At 42.0% G+C, this 22182-nt stretch overlaps 1 protein-coding gene and 1 long non-coding RNA gene across 2 annotated transcripts in view; one reads left to right on the top strand and one right to left on the bottom strand.

Moving 5' to 3' along the window:
- SGIP1 (SH3GL interacting endocytic adaptor 1) overlaps positions 1–22182 on the top strand; it is a 138042-nt gene that overhangs the window by 47977 nt on the left and 67883 nt on the right. The window contains exons 3-6 of the mRNA XM_050962939.1: positions 6172–6196; positions 12385–12441; positions 14037–14091; positions 16071–16246. Of these exons, the coding sequence (XP_050818896.1) occupies positions 6172–6196; positions 12385–12441; positions 14037–14091; positions 16071–16246 (313 nt within the window). The remainder of the gene's footprint in view (positions 1–6171; positions 6197–12384; positions 12442–14036; positions 14092–16070; positions 16247–22182) is intronic.
- LOC127055725 (uncharacterized) lies at positions 12448–21664 on the bottom strand. The gene is made up of 4 exons (XR_007775589.1): positions 21583–21664; positions 19962–20027; positions 18455–18515; positions 12448–12976 (listed from the first exon to the last, which is right to left on the bottom strand). It is a non-coding gene; the product is annotated as an uncharacterized LOC127055725 (long non-coding RNA).

The following is a 22182-nucleotide window of genomic DNA, read 5'->3' as shown; positions in this document are numbered from 1 at the left end:
AAGAAAATCAATGAAACCAACATCTAGTTACTACATTGTATCTACCCAGTTGCACAACATAATTTGAGCAATTAATTTCAAAAGATGTATTTTTATAGAGACTGTAGGAACGCTGATGAAAGAGTTAAGATAATTAATCCTGAAGAGGATGTTTTTGATAATGACCTGGTAGGAGAGACTATATTAGGGAAAACACTTTAATTAGCAAGCTACGGAGGTGGCTTATCTTCCTGCTTTGATGGGGTGGGAGGGGTGATTTTTTTTTTCCTTTTGTGGGGTGGGGAGGAGGATGAGGGTGCCATAGCATAGAAGTTAGTAGGATGGAAACAATGGCAACCATAAGCAGTAATTATGCTAATACAGGGGTCGGCAACCTTTGAGAAGTGGTGTGCCGAGTCTTCATTTATTCACTCTAATTTAAGGTTTCGCATGCCAGTGATATGTTTTAACGTTTTTAGAAGGGCTCTTTCTATAAGTCTATATTATATAACTAAACTATTGTATGTAAAGTAAACAAAGTTTTCAAAATGTTTGAGAAGCATCATTTAAAATTAAATTAAAATGCTGATCTTACGCTGCCAGCCTGCTCAGCTCCCTGCCAGCCTGGGGTTCTGTTCACCTAGACCGGCAGCGGGCTGAGCAGGGCCTGTGGCCGGGACCCCAGACCTGGGGGGGGTGGGTTTCAGGGGTCAGGGCAGAGGGCTGGGGGAGGGGTTTCAGGGCAGAAGGCTGAGGTGGGGGGGTCAAGGGTCAGGGCAGAGGGCTGGGTGGGTGGGGGGTGGGGTGTTCAGGGCAGAGGGCTGGGTGTGTGGGGGGGTCAAGGGTCAGGGCAGAGGGCTGGGTGGGTGGGGGGTGGGGTGTTCAGGGCAGAGGGCTGGGTGTGTGTATGGGGTCAAGGGTCAAGGCAGAGGGCTGGGTGTGTGTATGGGGGTCAAGGGTCAGGGCAGAGGGCTGGAGGGTGTGGGGGTGCAGGGCAGAGGGCTGTGTGTGTGGGGGCTGCAGGGCAGAAAGCTGAGTGTTGGGGGGGTTGCAGGGCAGAAAGCTGTGGGGGAGGTTCAGGACAGAGGGCTGGATATGTGGGGGGTGGGGGGGTTCAGGGCAGAGGGCTGGGGGGGCGTGGGGGCTGCAGAGCAGAAAGCTGAGTGTGTGTTGGGGGGTCAGGGCAGAGGGCTGGGATGCTCCACTCGTAGGGGTGCTCCCAGCCCCCTGCCCTGAGCGGCTCATGGCAGGGGGCTGGAAGGGATATGCCCTGTTCTCCCCCCCTTTCCCCAAGGCTCCATCCCTACCTCTCTGTCTCCTCTAGGGAACTGCCTGCAAGCTGTTGCTCTTCCCCCCCTCCCTCTCGCTAAGGCCATCAGCTGATTGGCGCAGGGAAGGAGAGTGGGCAGGGCAGGAAAGAACCACTCTGGGGGAAGAAGTGGGGGAGAGGGAAGCTAGATTGCCGCAGAACCAAGCTTCTGCCTCCTGCCCCCGCAGGGGAGAGCGGTGGGCGGGGGGACTGAGGGCAAGGACTGCGACAGGTGGCTCCAAATCGCCGCTCCAAATCGCCTCACGTGCCGTGTTTGGCACGCGTGCCGCAGGTTGCCGACCCCTGCTATAGAGTCAGTAACAGGCCTCCTGTACTTAGTCATATACTTATTAATATGGACTATCATATCTGAAGACCCAAAATCAATCTAGCTAGCTAGGGTCTGACATTGGTGCCCATCACCACAGTGTCTGAGCTCCTGAGTAAAAAATTACAAGAGTGAGATCAAGTATTCCTTATAGATATTAAATAACAGGTTGAGTGTCTCCAGCTGAAGAGGCTCGGAAGATTCTAATTATGTCTGTAACTGCTTTGAAAACATATCACCCATGGGCTTGAGCAAGCAACGTCAGTGAAAACTTGGATGAAGATGACAACTCAAAATAGGTGACTTTAGTATTAACTAAGTTCAGCAGTGCTTTAGTAATCCAATTTGCTTTATCATGCTAGTTTTTTCTATAATTATAATCAAGGATTAATGGAATGAAATGTATATTTATAGCTAGATTTATTATAAAAGAATCCTGTTAACATTTCTTAAATATAACTGTGGATTGTGAAGGGATAATTAGCTCAGTCTGCAACAGCACAGGTAACAGTGCACTGGGGACAAAGAGCAGGTGGCTTGACCTTGCCTGCATATGCTCAAATAAGGAGGAAAGTGGAGATGTCAATCAACTCCAAAGTTTCCAAAAGGGAATGAAGCCATAAAAAGGGACAAACTCAATAAAGTAGAACTGCGGAAAGGAGAGGAAACTGAACTGATTGCAATATTTTAAGCTGAGGACAGAAGGGAGACAGGAATCTGTTGGCTGTATTGACATTGAATGCTGCTATTAGTGTAGCCTATTCTTTTATTTAAAGTGAATTTTGTAATGTGGTAGTGGGTTCGGCTCTGGCGACTACAGTTTCAAGCTTAACAGAGGGAAAGTCACCTCTGCTACTTGCTTCAGAGTTAGTCTGTCATAAAGATCCAAAGTAGTGACCACACATACATTCACAAGTACAAGGTCTAGATTGTTTTACAAGTTTTAGTAAAGTTATGATCATCCAAGCATATAGAAATTCTATACAGACCTATTCACTACAAATATAGTTATACATACATCCTTAACAACAGTGTTAGGGTCTGATGGGTCTCTCATGGCTTGATCATCAGTAGAGGCATGGTTCCTGCTGGAGTCTCTCAGAGGGAGCTCAATTTTCCTGTTCTGGGCATCCCCTTTTTATAATGTGATTCGGCGTATACCTACATTCTGCACATGTCCATGAAAGTGCCAACCTTCTTATTGGTTTGTGTCCCCTGGAAACGTAAGGGACCCCAGTTTTCTATAGACTGTGTAAGTTCCCTTTATTCTCAATAGCATTGACACACAACCTGTATTCTGTGGTTAAGATACATATCAGAGACAGATGTGCCTTTACAGTACTTTTATGATCTAATATTAATCTGGGTAACTGTCAGGGGCGGCTCCAGGCACCAGTGCAGCAAGTGCGTGCCTGGGGCGGTCTGCCGGTTGTTCTTAGGGCGGCAGGCAGGCTGCTTTCAGCGGTGCGCCTGCGGGAGTTCTGCTGGTCCCACGGCTTCGGTGGCGGGTACGCCGATGGCGCAGCACCGGTGGACCTCCCACAAGCACGCTGCTGAAAGCCGCCTGACCGCCATGCTTGGGGCAGCAAAAAACATAGAGCCGCCCCTGGTAATTGTTTGCCATCTTACTAGTTGGTTTCTCTTTGCCCATAATCCTAGAGCATTGGGTTATTTCCTGGTCACTTATGCCATCATTTCTTGTCTCCAAGGCCTAAAATATCTAAGCTAAAGTCTTGCAGGCCTCAACCTACAGGTTTTTGCATTTCAGCTTGTCTTACTCATATCTAATCCTTGGTTCTTCTAAATACTGATCAATCTTATACTTTTATAATCCTTCAAATTAGCTCTAATTAACATACAATAAATATATGTAATATAACATATTAATCATAACATCACACAATAAATAAATGATAAACTAAAATAATTGGCTACAGTAGGCAGGAAGAGATGTCATTTGGAAGAACATATAGGAATTGTCCATTGGAAGAAGCTGCAGCAACAGCACTGATTCTCTTACCATAGCCATATCCCAGGAAGACGTATGGGTGTGTCGGCAATCAGATACAATGCAGCTGTCATGGTTTCAGGATAATTGCATTTGTGTTTTTCCCCTCCATGGTCCGTGAATGGCACCCACGTACAGATTTCCAGCTCCCGGCCATCACCTCTCTTGGGGGCAGACCTAGGCCTCACTCCCTCCTCACCAGTTGTTTTAAGGCTACACAGCTCCCTGGAGTGCACTAAACAGAATGGTGCCCGTGCTTTGCTTTCTCTGAAGTTCTATTGCCTGCAGTTGTAAGTTACCACACAGCTCTTTCTAAGCAAGCACATTTATTTTTAAGGTAAAAACATTACAGAGAAAATACATTAAAACAATAAAAGATCCTACCGGCCTGCTAAAAAGCTTAGCGGAGGTCACCCCAACCTCTCGTAGTTTTCAGTCCTTCAGAAACCACCATTGGATTTTTCCCCATAATTACAAGTTCGTATCTGTCTTAGATCCAAAACCAGAACAAAGGCTGAGAAGAACAGCCATTTCTTTTTACAGATTAGGCTCATTAGGTTACCAGCAGACAAAAAGCCTCTCCTCGGAGCATAGCGTCAACAGGCTGGGTTTTGCATAATCCATAGTTAGGTAATTTTCATTAACCTCTCACAGGGATTCCCCAGGAAATCCACTTAAGGCTTATTGTCCCAAAAGTCTATACTTGTCTGGCACATTTTCAGAATAGAGTTTTGAACTTCCAGTTTTTTCATTGGTCTCATCTCTTCCTCCCCCACGAGAGGTTACATACAATCCTGACCCACAATTAAATTTGTTTTATACAATAAGGGTTTTCAAGGATACTGCAGGAAATTGCCATATTTGTCTCAGCATCCAACAAAGATACTGAAGCACAGTGAGCTTACATAGAGGACCAGAATCTATATTAATGGGACAAGTTAATTCCTGGAGAACAGGAATTCTGAAATAGCACAGATGTAATCCAGAGGAATTTGCAAAGCCTCCACATTCAAGAGCTTTAAGCTAAAGAAGAGAACGCATCTGGATTCAGATGGTCGCAGAGCCAGGAATCCAATGGGCTGCCTTGAGGCCATCAGGTCAGTGAACTTTGGAAACCAGCACAGATCAAGAGAGCATATGAAAAGCCTAAGGAGATGGGAACATTTGCTTGAGTGAGTGAAGGGAAATGGAATTAGAGGGAATTCTGAGACCAGGAAAAAACTCTAAAGTTACTTACTTAGTTGATAAAATAAGCTACTTGTCTGATATGGATGTGCACAGTGTTCATCATCCTAAGCTAATTTGAAAGTCACATTTGTTTTAATTGTAAGCGGGGACTCATCATCAAATGTGTGTGTTTCTAGTGAAGTCCTGCAGGGATTGGTTCTTGGCCTTACATTATTTAACATTTTTATCAATGACTTGGAAGAAAACCTAAAATCATGACTGATAAAGTTTGCAGTTGACACAGAAGTTGGAATGGTAAATAATGAAGAGGCCAGGTCAGACAGATCTGGATTGTTTGGTAACCTGGGCACAAGCACATAATATGCAGTCCACTAATACCTCTGAAGGAGAAAGAATTGAGCCATCTCTGCAGGGATTCAAACATGCAGTTCTAGGGAATCTAAATATTCCCTATCCAAAACCAAAATCACTAAGCTTAAGGAACACATGTGGAATATGGAATCTTATATTACATCTGCTGCTTTAGAAGAATATTTGGGGAACCTTGTGAAATGAGCAAAATTTAAATATTAAATCAGAGAATAAGAAAAGGCAAATACATAATAATTATCGAGCGGTGCAATGAAGGACATTGGTATGTTTAATTATCCTTGAGTTGGCAGTAGCTGCCTGTAGATTTTCTACAATGTCATAAGTCTTGACCGTCAGTCTTTGGAACATCTATAGCACTAGATGAGACTGAAGGATGTGGGGTGGGAGAGGGAAGAGCGAGGGCTGGATTTAATAATTACTTTTATCTTTTCACTCAACACTTGATCATATTTATATAAACATGACTGTCGTAGCTGTTCCATGTTTGCTGTAGGTTAAGGCCCAGTTCTGCAACGCTACTAAGCACAGACCTTAATATGATAACTAGTCCTGCTGACTTCAGTGCAGTTACTACTCTCAAAGAAAGGACTATGTTCAGTAGAAAGTATTTGCTGGTTTGTGCCCTAAATTGTCAATGTATATCTATTTCTACTGTGTCTTCTAAAAGAACATGAAACACGTCTCTAGTAAGGTTTGGGAGAAAGGAATATCAGAATGTGAATGTAAAGAACAAACACTGAAAACAGAAGTCCACATTTCTCCATAAGAAGGGCACGGTGTACAAATCCAATGAAAGAGATATTAAGACCTATGAAAATGTTACCACTGCAGTCCTGTGGTTCTTATCAATTGGAAGGTGGGTGACAGCAGCTGACCATAAAAACCGCAGCTCATGTGAATTAGCTGAGAAAATTGTTCCCAAAGGTTAAACAGCAAAAGCTGCATTAGACTGTTTTTTGACTGATATGTATTTTCTCTTTGTTGCAGAGGATCACCAGACAGGGATGGAATTGTAAGTACTGAACTCTTCTTATAAAATTATTCTTAATGGTATTCAGTCTGTGTCTGTCTAAAAGCATTGCCCTTTGCAAATCAGCATAAGGAAGTCGTACACTTTCTCTCTATTTCCATTTAATGTAGTAAATACATTAAAAATTCTCTTTACAAGATAGCTATTTGTTTAAATCAGAGGAATTCAGTCTGGGAAGATTGTTTTTGTCAAAAAATAAGCAGCCAATATGGATGCACTGCCAAAATCATCTGTGCTGTACATACAGCCACTTTATAAATCCTGTATAAAAATAGTTCAAAGGTAATGTTAAATAAAAACAAGCATTTAAAAGCTGCTTTTTTATTATGAATGTTTTACTTTTTATGGAAAAATGTTGTACAGCATTTTCTGCACAAAATCTGAAAGGTTATTAAGAGAAATGTGACAAATTTGATTATTTTCTGTGCAATTTTTATTTTCTATATTAAATTGAAAATAGGAGAGTCGTTACTTTACAATTGCGGCTGCTTTAACTTATGGTTTTAGGAATGAATGTCCCTACTAAAACTGGACTTTAGAAGGGTCTTGATTCCTAAATTTCCAGTTTGCAAAGAAGTATGTTGGGTTCAGATATCAATTTTACTGTAAGTCATGTGTTGTTTTTTTAAAGAGATTTTGTACTCAGGTTTAAAAAGGTCATGCCTAAAATAAAAATTAGGAACATATTCAGAAGGAAAACTGGTGCAGCTGGGAAACAGTTTGTAGTTGCTCTGCATCCTACTCAGAGCTCTGGAGTGGAAACTAAACCAGTCATTAAAAATATCATGTGTGTCTCCCGTAAAATCACACAAAAATCGGATGGCCTAATTACCGCTTTAAGAGTCTTTGGCATCTGACCCAAGATCCTTAGCTTCATGATAACACTGCACTCATACAGCCCTTTGTCATTAATTGTTAAGAAATGTCAAGAAATGAAGTTCAGAATATAAACTTTGAGTAACACTTCAATCAAGGCTCTATTCATCAGAAAAAAAGGGGGGAAAAATGAAGCTTTCCAGATTACATGAAACTGTGGAATGTACAAATCTGTCTTCCATAGTCTTCAACCTCTGTTTCTCCTCTTCTGCTCCTTTTCCTTTACTTTTCTTTCTGCTTCCTTCTGTCCTCTGCTTTCTGTTCTGCTGCTCTCAGACTGTTTCTTCTCTCTTTTCTATATCAACTGCAGTCAGGGATTTGCCTTATCTCTTCTCTGTGTGCAGTGCTCCTCGGGTTTCAAATGCAGTGCATCTTTCCTTTTCTCCCTCTGCAGTTTCTGAGGCCTCCTGTAAATGGGACGTACTTACCCAGAGATAGTGATATGTAGGGGAAGTCTGTTCATCGCTGTGTCATGTAGACAGACATAACCACGCTGTGCTTCTTGAAGCAAGAAAAAAAGTGTAAAGTGGATGCCCCCTATATAGGGAGTCTAAGAATAAAGAGTTAACTTAATACAGGGGTGGCCAACCTGTGGCTCCGGAGCCACATGAGGCTCTTCAGAAGTTAATATGCGGCTCCTTGTATAGGCACCAACTCACTGCTAAACCCCTGGCTCTGCCCGCATTCCACCTCTTCCCCTGAGCCTGCTATGCCCTTGCTCTGCCCCTACCCCCTCCGAGCCTCCTGGACACCATGAAACAGCTGATCAGGAGGTACGGGGAGGGCTGGGGAGGCGCTGATGGACTAGGCTGTCAGTGGATGGGAGGTGCTTGGGAGCAGGGGGGAGCTGACGGGAGGCTGCTGATGTATTACTGTGGCTCTTCAGCAATGTACATAGGTAAATTCTGGCTCCTTCTCAGGCTCAGGTTGGCCACCCCTGACTTAATAGTTAAAAGACCTTCTGAAACCAATGGCAAAACTACTATTGATTTCTGTGGTAGCAGGATTGGGTGCCAAAGTTGTGGGTAGCTTGTCAGACAACATCATGGTTTTTTTGTTGTTGATGCTAAAGAGTAGCAGAAGTAACAAATGTTGTCATTAGATCTAGTATTACAGGCACTCGCTCCCTAGCAGGAGTGTCAGGCTGAGGGGTGGGGCAGGGCAACCGGCCACATCCTGACCCCATTTCCCCAGCAGGAGTGCTGGGGAGGGACCTGGGAGGATTGCAGGCAAAAGGGCTGAGGAGGGGCCCCCCACTTGCTCTGGCCCAGGGCCCCACAAACCCCTAATCAGCCTCTGCAGGTTTGTAAGCTAATGATTGAGCTAAAAGTTCTGAGCGAGGGCCTTCTTCTCCCACTTTCCCTGCCCCCAGCCATTTTGCATGAGCTCTCTGATAAGCAGCCTCTGAACACTCCTAGTGGATTGGGTCCTGCAAGTGAGTTAGGCAAAGGAACACCTATCTTCCTCTAGTTTGTGCATCACATTGAGAGTACATGTGCATAGAGTACATGTGCAGTGGCAGAAACATAGGCACCTAGTAGGGCTGCCAACTTTCTAAATGAGAAAACCCCACCCCTACTCTGAGGCTCTGCCCCTTCCTCTCAGCCCTCCCCCACTCACTCCATCCCCCCTCCCTCCATCACTCGCTCTCCCCCACCCTTGCTCACTTGCTCATTTTCACTGGGCTGGGACAGGGGGTTGGGGTGCAGGCTCCAACTGCAGGTGCGGGCTCCAGGGTGAGGGGTTTGGAGTGTAGGAGGGAGCTCCGGACTGGGGCAGAGGGGTTTGAAGTGTGTGTGGTGGTGAGGGCATGGCTGGGGTGCAGGCTCTGGGGTGGGGCCAGGGATGAGGGGTTTGGAATGTGGGACGGAGCTCAGGACTATGGCAGGGGGGTTAGGGTGTGGGAGGAGGGAGTGGTGTGGGCTCCAGGTGGCATTTACCTCAGGCGACTCCTAGGAAGCAGTCGGCATGTCCCCTCAACTCCTAGGGGAGTGGTGGCCAAAGGGGCTGTGCAGTTCCTAGCCAATGGGAGCTGCGGAGCTGGCTCTTAGGGCAGGGGCAGCATGCAGAGCCCCCATGGCCAACCCCTGAGCAGAAGGGACATATTGCCACTTCCCAGGAGTTGCGCAGATCCAGGTGGGGAGCCTGCCTGCACCACCAACCAGATTTCTAATGGCCCAGTCTCTCTTTGACTGAGTGTTGCAGTCGAAAATCAGACACGTGGCAACCCTAGCACCTAGGGAAATGTTTACTGTGAAAACTTAAGCACTGTGCAAGTTTAGGAGGCTGCAGAGTTTGATAGAAGCTGAGTGGGGGTATTGTGAATCCCAGTGAGACCTGATGCTGCAACTTATGCACCTAAAGTGGCAGTTATTCTCGTAATTCCTGTTGTGAATCTAACCCTTGGTGTAACCTCTCTCAGTATGCTGTCTTCACGGTATGGTCATGAAATCCCAAACTACAGAATCCCAACCATTCTGACTGTATCAGTTGTTGACATGTGCTGATCATTTTTTATAGAGCAGAAGTTCTTGGGTTGTGGTCTGTGGACAGTTGGTGGTCAGATGGTGCTGACATCTCCTTCCCCATTTCCAGCTGCTAACATGCATTAATAGATAGGCAAAATGTAGTAAATCCCTTCCTAATATTACCTTTCCATGCAAACAACTGCTGTAGTTTCCACAGGAGTGATATGGTGATTGTAAATGGGAGGGAAGGTGGTCTGTGGATCAAGTAGAGCGGAGGCGTCCATGAGACAGTCAAGAAGGGATGTTTATTAAGAAGGAATACACATTACAAAAAGTGTGAGAACTTCTGATACGCTACCTGGTTCTTCCTGCCCATTTTACAGATTTAGGGCCTAATCCTGTGAGATCAGGCCCTTTAATCGCTTGCTGAACCAGGAATAGGATCTGATGCATCCTTGAGATACAAAATATCATAAAGCCTCTGTAGCCCAATATCCACCAAGCCTATTGTCTGGTGAATAGAGCCCTGGTATGAGTCCCAATGTTTCCTTTACACTTAAAGGAGCCAAATTTGGCCAACCTTTTTTAAACTGTATAGTATGTTTGCTAACTCCTTGTCATTCTGTGTGTGATTAAAACCCTCCCAATACTTTAACACTTTTTCTACAAAACCAAAATCCATTCCAGCTTCCCAGCCCTCATCCTCATGAGCCACCCTTCAATAACAAACCAGAGTGTGCACGTGAAGGAGGAAAAAAAAATTCGGTAAGGAAACAGATTTCAGTTTAAAGCTTCCAAAGGGTAATAAAAACAGTGAGTAACAAAATGTTTTAAAAATTGTTGAACAAATTAGGAAAAATACCTTTCAGACTCCCATATAGTGAGAGAATTCTGATATGTTAGCTATAAATACAAATTTACTACTAAAAATGTAAAGATTAACAACTATGCAGAGCACATTCAAAGCTCCATTTTTACTCGGCCTCTAAAATAAGGTACTTAGTTCTGCATTTAGGCGCTTTGATACTACAGTGATGAGCATGATATAAAACCAGAAGGACTTAGGGCTTGTCTACATGAACAGCTGGCACCAAGTTGGGGATGTGACTCTACCCCACACTGGCCTGCCATGGACTAACTATGGGCGTGGATCTTCTGGACACGTTAATAGTTTATTAATGTGCTTTGATTAGTCCTGTTTCAAAGAGGGTTAGTGTAAAAGGCATTAGAGAACTGTTAATGTGCATCAGCAGGGTCCACACAGACAGCTGGTTTGCGGGATGCTAGTTCAGGGTAGTGTCACACACTAGCTTGCTGCGAACTAAATGTTCATGTAGACAAGCCCGTAGGTGCTTTGTGGCCTGATCCAACTCCAACTAAAATCAATAGGAGTCTCTCCACTGATTTGAGTGGAGGTTGGATTGGGCCTTGAAATGTGGGTATATGAGTGTCCTGGTGCTACTGTTAACCCAGTTCCATTCTGGGTGCTGTCTAATTTAGTTGCCCGAGTTTGAAAACTGGGCCTATATTAAGTATCTAAATTAGAGGATTGTTTAAACATATTTAGTGCCTTAAGTGTGGCCTGACATGTTTAGCATGCATAAGTGTGCTTAGTTTGACATCTCTCAGACTGGTAAACACCTTGTTGATTTGAAAAGAGATTGGTTTGCTGCACATACAGTACATTTTAATTGTAGAGACTTCTTTGGCATTTTTTATTATGTGGCGAAGAGACAGTTGACTTTGCTGTAAGATGAACCTAACCATAGTGACATCAGAAATGCAGCGCAATTCCTGTCTGAACATTATAGTGGTCTTCATCTGTGCTGCTCTGTGGAAAGGTGCATTAGGGTTTTTTTTATAAACTCCTTTGGGTAAATGTTTTATAACTTTGCAATTAAAATTTACATTGAGAGTACAGGTTCTCAGGTTAAGGACAGAACTCTGCCCAGCTATCAGTTTTTGGTTTTGCCCTGGGTGGGGCTTGGGGGGTGTGTGTGGTAAATAATAGCAGGGTTTGACCCTAGATCAATCTGAGCCTCTTTAGACTTCCAGCACACACCCCAGGTGGAAAATTAGTCACTTTTGCTGTATGATTTAGCACCATTTCTGCAATGAATATAGTTTACTGCTTATAAGAAAGCAACATTACTTTCTGCAGAAACCAATAATACCTGTTGGTATATCATGATTTTTTTCCAGAAAAGACTAACGCAGTGGATGATGACTAAGCAAGGAGGCTCATTATATAAATGAAACATTACTTTTGACAGGGCTTTCTACATGTACACATACATATGTATCCCCAAAACTACTACTGTTACAATCCGAAGAAAGCTATGTATACTCAATAAGTGAAGGTGTTGTGGATTTCTGTCCAATACTTGGTGGTGATGAACCTGTAGTACTATAAATGTGCTGAAGTGTCTCAGCACAGCACAGTGAATTAATAATTTTACTTCTCTTCCTCACAGGAGTGTTGTGGATTTCAATTAATGGTTGTTTATAAAGGGCACTGAAATAGACGTGGAAGATTCTACAGAAATGCGAAGTATCATTTATTTGCTGGGCTGTGGATTTTGAATCGCCCTATTTGTTACCAAAAATCAGTCTTTTACATTATCTTAAAATTTGTATCATTTGTATGAAATAGCTGTTTGTTATATAGGGACATCACGATCATCTAACCGTACTGACCAGTTTCTTTAGAGGGTTGTTAGTCTGGCCATTCTGTGACAGATTTCAGTAGTTTGCTCCAGATAGACATTGTGTGATTCTTAGCTTTTCAATTTAAAATTTGTAAATTTGTTCTCAAATGTATTACAGAAGAAAAGTAATGGAGCTCCAAATGGATTTTATGCAGAGATTGACTGGGAAAGATATGTAAGTATCTCGATGATCTCTTCCCCCCATTTAATAGATGTCAGTGTTATGTGATGGGAAATTCATATACCTTCATATGCTGCAGGATTATCTCACTCTGGTAGACATAATTGTTTTCACTGATCCAAGTGTGTTTTGCTTCCTTGGCAGCATCTTCATTTCACTCTCTCCACTTCAGAATGAAAATCACATCCTGGAGTATTCACAACTCCAGCCTGGTTCAAATGTTACTATGTATTTCAGGCAAAGACTCAGTTTTCCTTTCTACATACTTTGTTACGTGGAAATGACTATTACTAGAGCAAGTGGGGGTGACTGTCACATTGCAAGGCACACTTCCCTCAGAAAATTTTTGCCTGTTGTTATGAGTTACACCTAAGATTACTGGAACTGGGAGTGATTCATCAAAACATTATTATCTCCAGGTTTTTTTTGTTTGATGTGAATTTGACAGTGTTTCATGTGCTGTCGATTTAACTATAGGTAGCTTCCCCTGTTGTTCATGTATTCTGCAGCAACAGGGAGAGAGAAAAACCTGCAATAAAAATAGGAAAATATAATTGTAAAACCACAAAAATTGATATGAGGGAACTATCCCATTTTTTTCATGCTGAGTACGCCTCTTTAAGTGATGGAGTGAATCTTACTGTTGAACTACATCACTGTGGAGAAAAAACTGAATTCAGCTATTTCATCACCCTACAAATGTGCAGTTGAAACCTAACCTTACTCTGAAATATATTTTATATCCGCATGTTAATTAGATTGTGTAAAATTGTCCAGATACTGGGGAGCTCAAATTACCCATTAAGTACCAATTACCCTGAGTAATAAGGAAAGGTCTATTTGAGACCGATTATACCATCAATATGGAATATGTCAAAGCTTAATTGGAAAAAAAATAAATTTCAATTGAACATTGAGAACATTTACTTGCAAAGAAGCGAACAATTTGAAACTATGTTAAATGCACCACTAATAACTTCTGCCTTAATTGCCTATGTGTCTGATTCTATAGCCTGTTCTACAGGCTCAAAGGCCTGCAGAGTCAAATGCTATTCTGGAATGTATGGGTTCTAGAGTAGAAGTCCTTCCCTAGAATGATTGTGTTTCTATACTATATGGCTTCTTATTTTTGGTGCCTGCCTTCCATTGTTTCCATCTCTCTTCCCAGCATTTTTAACCTGCCTAATTCTGTGGACCATATTGCAGTAGTTTCTGCATCCACCCAACCGAGACTGTTAAAGTCCTGTGTTATTCCTACAATCCTGCCTTTCTTTTCTCTCCAAACCCTTACACTTGCCAGGTCATCTCTGTGCAGTGGACTTGATTGACACTGCCAGAGTTAACAGCAATATCATTTACCTTGGCATGGTAGGGTAGTTTATAGATACTAGCAAGTGCATCTCCAGCCATGTTAAGCCTCCTATAAACAAGCCTTCTCTTCAGCTTGCGGTATTTCTTTCTAATTTTGGGTAAAGCTCACTTACTCAGCCTTTGACATATCCTCCTGGCAGAAGAACTAGAGTAAGCTGCTCTTTAATAAAATGTTTAACAAGGACTTAATTACTTTGCTTTGTTTATACCCCACCCAGAATTCACCTGAGCTTGATGAAGAGGGATACAGCATCAGACCAGAAGAACCAGGCTATATCCTTTATTGTTCGCCTTGCATCTCAGTTTGCAAACAGTAATATGATCATGGGTTCATGGAGTGGTCACTGAAATTTTCCTCTGATTTTTCTGTACACTGTTATTCCTCATCTAAAAGTGAAGCCCAGTGGAAAATCGCCTGATACAGTTAACCAGAGGGCACTTCTAATTGCCTTGTTTTATTCATAAGAAATTAATAGAAAGGAGTAAGTGAATAGGAAGCGCACTGAGAAATAATTATGTTCAGTTCATGCCACTAAAACAGATGTGATAATAATCCTTACAGTGAATAGAAGCAGATTTCTAGCCCTTTTCTCTGGGTTGGCAGAAACTAGAAGGGTTGCAGAAGCAGTGTGTTCATTCATTGGAGGAAAGAAGCAGTTTACATCTCTCTGCAGAACGCCGTTGGCCTTGTAAGAAAGAATTAAAACTAGAGGAGCTGAGCAAATGTTACATTTATGAGTCTTGAAAAGTAAGAATCATCATCTAATGGTCAGAACCCAGATCTCTAGATTCTCAATCCTGTTTTCAGCTCTGCCATAGACTCACTTTGGCAAGTCACCTAACTATTCTTTAGTTTCTCCATCTGTAAAATGAGGGTTCTACTACTTTCCTTCCCAACAAACTAGTGAGTGTTTATAAATCATGCTGTGATTCTCTGATGGAAGTTAATATAGAAATGTGCAAAGTACTGTATTTAGTCTCCAGCTTGTTTATGCTGAGCTAATAGCTGTTTAATTGTTGACACTCTTCCTTTCATCCATTTAAATGGACATAAGCAGGAGCAAAAGGAGACATCTTCTTTTTCTAAAAGCAAATCTAAGCACAAATGAATTTGCCTTTTGAAAATCGCCATCCATTTACATTGATGTATAAGAGGCTGTGAAAGTGTAGATACATTTTTTATTTAAAATACATGTGTCTACGGTGTGATAAGCACCATAGAAAACCCTTAAGATAGTTGTACATTTTATTTACTTGGTACAGAGGAGCCATACCATTTTAGATATCCTCAAAATGTAGAACAATATATACACACTGGCCCATCTACTCCACTATGATGCACAGGAATGAGGTGTGCAAACGAAGGAGGCTGAAAGCTCACATGTGCTCTCCCTTCATCCTCCTCCTGCTGGCCAGGACCTCTGCATTTTGTTTGAACAGACTGAAGAATTCTCTCTTATTCCAGGTTGTAACACACAGCTGAGGACTGGTGCAGTGAAGGCTAAGTCCCCTTTCCTCCAACCATATCCATGTTGCAGGGAAAGTTAGTGGCATAAGATTTGGTGCTGCTACAGCCTTTGCATGGGGGTGATCTCCCTTACTGGCTTTGCTCACTTTACAGGTAGTCTGTGTCAATGGTGCGATACAAATCAGCCACGCTGCATACAACAATCTGGCCTGTGCCATGAGCTGCCTTTAGTAAGTAGACCGTGGGAAAATAGGCTCATAACTTCGTCCTCTGCTGCCACTGAAACTTCCTGGTTATGTGTTACTGTACAGAGAGTAAACTGGTACAGTGCTAACTGGTGGGAAAAGACTACTCGTAAATTAATGCTATCCCACAGTGCAGTTTTACCTACTTTTATGAGCAGTCAGCAATTTACATTGTGTGTGTGTGTGTGTGTGTGTGTGTATCATATACAAATACGACAAAATGGAATAGGGGTGACAGGATTGGCAAAAATGTGTATCCTCTGTTACCCCTTTTTTGCTGGTGTACAGTTGGAGTAAAATTTTCAAAAATATCTAAATCCCATTTTCCAAAGTGACTTAGGAACCTAAATCTTACTGGAAAATCAGAGGGATTTAGGCTTCTAAGCACCTATGTCACTTTAGAACATGGGCCTAAGGCACTTTTTGAAAACTTTACTTTAGGAGTTTGAAAAGATGGGGATGGGGGTACTCATTTGCCTCCACTCTGTATAAAAAGCCTACCTCTTAGCAGAACAAAAAATTCTTTAACTGTGATCTACCTACCAAAGGAAAGCACTTTTATTCCTCAAGCGAATCAGAAGAAGAAGAAGAGTCACACAAGAAATTTAACATTAAGATTAAGCCTTTACAGGCTAAAGACATTCTTAAGAGTGCAGCAACTGTAGATGAATTGAAAGCATCAATAGGCAACATTGCACTTTCTCCATCTCCAGTGGTGAGTGCCTTGTGTTTTAATCTTTTACACAGTTGGGAGAACAATAACATCCTATCCTGGTTAATTGTATTAGTACTCAGCAAGTCTGTTAATTGAGCATCAAACTGATTTATAGTTAAATACAATTTTTTTGCACTTTGTCTAGTTTAGACACCATTTCTTAGTTTAGTCACCCAGCAGCCACAAATAGCTCTGGGAGATTTAGTCTCATGATTTTTTAATAGATATTTTAGTTCAAAATGTGCTAAAATATTATAAAGTTTCCTAAATATGTTAAAATCCTATGAAGAGTCTTCTTATAACAACCTCTCTATGTACTCTTTTATTTTAGCGAGCTTCACACATCTCCAAATGACCAAAACCCAACATGTATACTTTTTTCTTATTTTCTTATTTTAAAAATTTAGTACTTGCTATTACAGTAGAATCTGGACAATCCAAACTCCAGTTATCTGAAACTCCCCATTATCCAAAACAGGGTCACTTTCCCCTCATATCTGTTAATTGTGTGGAAATTTCCCTCCTATATCGAAACTTATTAGGGCTTGATCCTGCCAATCTTACATTGGGCAGTTCCGTACAATGAGTCTCCTTATTGAAATCAATGGGATGGATAATTCCTGTAAAAAATTACTACTCAGCATGGGTAGGGGTGGGAGAACTGGGCCCTCGGTATCTCTTATGACACTTGACTAACTGAGATTGTTCTGTAATAGCAATAAAACAATAAGGTGAAACTCCACTGAAGTTGTTGGTGCTACAAAATGTAAAAATGGCAAAAGCAAGATCAGAATTAAGCCTCGTGTGTTTCCCTGCTTTTACCTTCCTCCTTTCAGCCTCGCGTCTTAATTTTAATTTTTGATTCATTTTCTGCTGTACATAAAAATCCATCAGAACGACCTCTTGTTTTGATCCGTTACTTTGCAGGTCACAATCACACCTATGCATCTTTGTAATAACACTGATACACAATGTTACATGTACATTCCTTAATGAAGAAATAAATCTAGATTTCTAAAAGGAAGGACCATATTTAATTAAACTCTTACTCTTTTTCATTCCATTAGCATGTATCTTTTTCAAAGCTTACCAAGATCTGACTTGCTATCCCAATCTATTCAGCTGTGCAAAGCTCTGTGATTTCTCTCCATAGGTAAAGTTTTAAATGTTTTTGAAGTTGCATGGATTTGCAAGTCTGGCATCTTGCTTTGAGTTTGGGATGAGAATACATTCCAAAAACTCAAATTGAAAATGAACCAAAACTGCAGTCTTCGCCATCCCCCTTATTCTAGGCCAGTGCAACATCACTAAGTTTTGTGAGTGTCTAAGTAATGCCATTTAGCCTTCCCTGAAGTGGGGAGTTTTAGATCTGGGATGAAACCCAAACTCTGATGATAACCTGTCTGTATGGTTTCTCTATGGAAGTTTTACTCTCATAGTTGGCCCATTTTGTGATTTTTAAATGCTTTCTCCCCATTGTGACCAGGGAGCTTCCTGGAGTTTCACATTCAAAGCCCAGAACCTGTATTAAAGTTCCTAGGATCATACAACATTGTTTAAACCAAATCTGTTTGTGATTCTCTTTGCCACATCACAGCCACAGTAGTCCAATGTGCATATGTCTGTGTGTATCTATATAGGTCAAGGTATCATTTTGTGGGAAGAGGAAAAATGCAGGAAAATTTAAAAATAGAGAAAGCACTAAAAATATACCAAAGGGATCAACTGTTTACTGTCAGGTGCAGATATAGGGACAAAAAGATCTAATGGTCTTCTTCAATGTCTGATTTCTGCTTCTGGGATTAAAATATTTATCCTCATTTTAAGCAGCAGAAACTACAGTACTGCTATTCTTCACAAGTAGCAGGTGCTCTATGTAGAATTTTAAATCTATAAATTGGAGCAGTTAGCCCACAATGCAGCCCCCATTCTGAGGTACGTCACCCTCACTAATAACTCATGTCTCCATGATTCATGACTGTCAGATGGGTGGTACTAACTCGTCAAGTAATTCTGTACTTTGGTCATCTAATTGCCCTAAAGTTTATGAATTTGGGGTTGATCTCATCTGAAGAATATTAAGGACCATGAAATATGTTTGCAGGCAAATGAAGATACATTAAGAGAGTATCAAAATGTGGTCGGTTCTTGACAATCACATTTTTCTTAGCTGTTACCCTGCTTTTATAATCTTGAAAGAAAACTCACATGAAGCAACATAAAAGGAATTAGGCTCATGTGGCCACTTGCTCTCTTGTGCCTTGTGTTCCTGAAATTTGAAATAAGAAAAAAAAACTTAAATTCCACAGAATGACACATTCTACCAAATACACTGCAAGATCAAAGCCTGTTTTCACTTACAAATTAAATAAAAGTATCTGTTTCCTAGTTTCTGTGATTCTTTTTCCACTGAATGGGAGTTTTGCCTTTGATTGATATGGAGCAGGATTTAGTCCCTTTGCAAACACATTCATGTTTGTTAATTTGCTGCTGCATGAAGCTCTTCCCTTTTGCATGCAAACATGTCAGAGTTTGGTTTGTGGCTAGTCTTTGTTCTAGTGCGCTGACTTGCACAGTTATGAAACCGTAAAGATGCTGCAGCTGGCCTGGAGGCAGGACAGCAGTGTATTCTGTTGCTGAGTGCGGAAGCTGAGTTCAAGAGTCAATTTGGGACTCTCATTTCCGGGGCTGTGGGGACTGTAAATCACACAGAATGATGGCTTTATTATTATGTGAAGCATGTGGCTTCCTGATCCACTGACACTGCCTGGAAGAAATTAGACTTGAGGCTAGTTGCTGCAATGCTGATCATAAAAGAGAAATATGTGAATTAGAAAGAAACAATAGGCAGAGATGAAATGGGAGAAAGATACTAAAAGCCTGATCCTCAGCTACTGTAAGTCAGCATAGCTCTATTCAGTTCAATGGAGTTACACTAGTTCACATCAGCTGGAGGATCTGACCCTAAATATTAACATTAAATTAACTGGATTATATGTGGCCTGTCTGAAATGGGGGATCACTCATGGAATTATCTAAGGTAGAGGCATAAATCCAGATTCGTGGACACTCCCAAAATACATGCAGCAGAAGTCAAGGGGCAGTGTGCACAGCTGGCATAAAGCACTCCTTTGTGCTGCTCTGATTCTGGTGCTATTTTTAGCAGCTACCACCATATGGTGGGTTAAACTTGCCTGAGGGCTGGTTTTATGTACATTGGCCTATAAGAACCATGAAGGGCTGAATACTTAGGCCAGGACTGGATAGCAGATATGTGTTCTAACTATGTCCCCCTTTCCTGATATACTGAAAAAGGAAGGCATGTGTCATGTAAACCCTATGGTGGATGTAGCCCACTGCAGGATCAACCCTGCACACTGGTGATCTTCCCTGGCTCGCTTACTCAATTTCTGCAATCTTAGAACAGTGACAACTTGGCACAAAGCAGACACAGTGCACCTGGGCATCTGGCACATATAACTGAAGCCAGTGTCACCAGCATTGAAGCAATGATCATCACGCCCCAAATTTGCTGCGGTGGACATTGTGTGCAGATGCCAGATTCTCGCCTTCCAAAACAAGCCCACTGTTCTCAGCTCACCCATGGTCAGAGATCCCTTGATGATCAGAGTTCATGCTACAAAGACACACTGACAGTGTATCTCAAGAAAACTGATGGACATCACAAGATGGGAGGAGCAAGCCACCAACCGACCTCAATGGCACTGCATCCTCCTCCAGGCAGCGGCCTGATTCAAGGAGAAATGCCTTGCCCTCCAAGCTGAAAAGAGAGAGAGAAGAGGAAGGAAAAAGAAAGAACTTTCTCCCAGCAGGCAGCTGACCCGCTAGGAAATGTCTGTACCTACTGCAGGTGGATCCTGAGTCATCTTTAAACCCATATGTAAATCTCGAATTGAGAGATCACTGATGATGATGACCTGGGGATCTGGTGCATATACTAGAGCCTTTTTCTGGTTCAATAACTAGGTACACTTCCTTGAAAATGTAGCTTTATTTACGAGATAATATTGACACAAGTGTAGATGCTTCCGCATCCCCTGACTTGAAGTGGTTTCAATCATATACGGAGTTTACAGTTTAGTTCAATGGCTCTCAACACCTCCACTATAAAAATTTGTTTCAGCACCCCTGAACACCAGTGCATGTCCACAAAGTGAAAGGATTTTAGCCTGCATTCAACCAAACTATCTTCCTTTTAATCTCCTGCTACAACTTGTCTGCTTCACTCCAATGGGCAAACACAGTATCGAATTCTGTCAGTGCAATTCAGGGAAAAGAACACTGTCAAGTTAAAAATGCATGTATTGTAAAAGTTGCCTTAACAAGGTTGGTTTGTTTTTTAAAAGCTAACTTAGAGCAGTGTGGCCTAGTGGATTGAGTGCTGGAGTGAGACTTATGTTATATTAGAACTCAGGGTTCTATTCCTGACTCTACTACTAGCCTGCTGGGTGATCTTGTGCCTCAGTTTCTCCAACTGTAAAATGAGAGTAATGATACTGATTTCCTTTATAAAGTGCTTTAAGATCCACTGATGAAAAGCATTATATAAGTGCAAGGAGGTATTATTTTCAGAACTGAAGAAAACTGAACTGAACCTATACCATGGCGTCCTTGTACAAATGGATAAAACCCTAATAGTGACTAAACAAAAGTAAACTAACTAGTCTATTTTCCTTGTCATAGAACAATAGGGTTAGACGGGAATGCAAGGGTCAACCACCCTGACAAGATGCAAGATTTGTTGTTGTCTAAACCATGTAAGACAGATGGCTACCCAACCTCCTCCTTTTGAAAACCTCCAGTGAAGGAGCTTCTACAATTCCCTAGCTCCAAACTGTTAAAGGGATAGGATGCAGGTAAATATCATCATGACAGGATATCGGGGTGATATTTACTGTCAGGATGATATTTACCTGCATCCTGTCCCTTTTAGCATTTGGAGCTCTGCTGAAATGGTCTAAGGGGGTACAGTGGGAAAGCAGGAAGTGGGCTCAGGAGGGTCTGAAAGAATAATTAGACTTGTCTAGAAACACAAATATAATCTATAGAAATAAAAAGAACTGTGCAGTCACTAGGGAATGAAGCTGGAAAGTTAATTGCCACATTTTTCATAATGAAAAATAAAACTGCAGCTACTCAAGTAGTTCTAAGCTGTTACATTTGCTGCTTTGAGGTGAGAATCACAGATTTTAACAGTGGGATGTTGTCCTGTCAAAGAGCTAGTCTACACTGGCGGGAGGGGGGTCGATCTAAGATATGCAACTTCAGCTATGTGAATAGTGTAGCTGAAGTCGAAGTATCTTAGATTGATTTACCTTGGGTCCTCATGGCGCGGGATCGATGTCTGCAGCTCCCCCGTCAACTCCGCTACTGCCGCTCACTCCGGTGGAGTTCCGGAGTCGACAGGGAGCGCGTTCGGGGATCGATATATCGTGTCTAGATGAGACGCGATATATTGACCCCCGATAAATCGATCGCTACCCGCCAATAGGGCAGGTAGTCTGGACATACCCAAAGTCAACTGTATCCTTACAGAGATTCCAAACAAAACCTTCCTTGGCTGACCACAGCAGAGATGAAACTTCTGCAGTTATTTGGTGAGAGAACAGCTGAGAGCCTCCTACTAAGTTTTAATCACTCTGTTTTGTCAGATTATCAGAGGAACTGTTCTATTTGCACGTGTGATCGCTCAATTCTGTTTTGTTAGAATCTCTCAGTACATAAATATGGTCAGATAGATTCTGCTTTCTAGCTTGCTTGAATACACCTATTTTTTCCTGTTTGGAAGTAATTTATGTTTCTTTACTTGTTGGGATAGCTCATGATGATGATGCAACCTGATGACATCAGATACTATATCCCCATGCGCCAGAGTTTTACATCCCCAGCCTCCTTCCATTTTTTTTTTTTTTTTT

Source organism: Gopherus flavomarginatus, chromosome 7 (genome assembly GCF_025201925.1).
Source record: "Gopherus flavomarginatus isolate rGopFla2 chromosome 7, rGopFla2.mat.asm, whole genome shotgun sequence".
Taxonomy (NCBI): Eukaryota; Metazoa; Chordata; order Testudines; family Testudinidae; genus Gopherus; species Gopherus flavomarginatus.
Note: the sequence above shows the minus strand (reverse complement) of the source record. Positions and strands in the feature narration are given on the sequence as shown.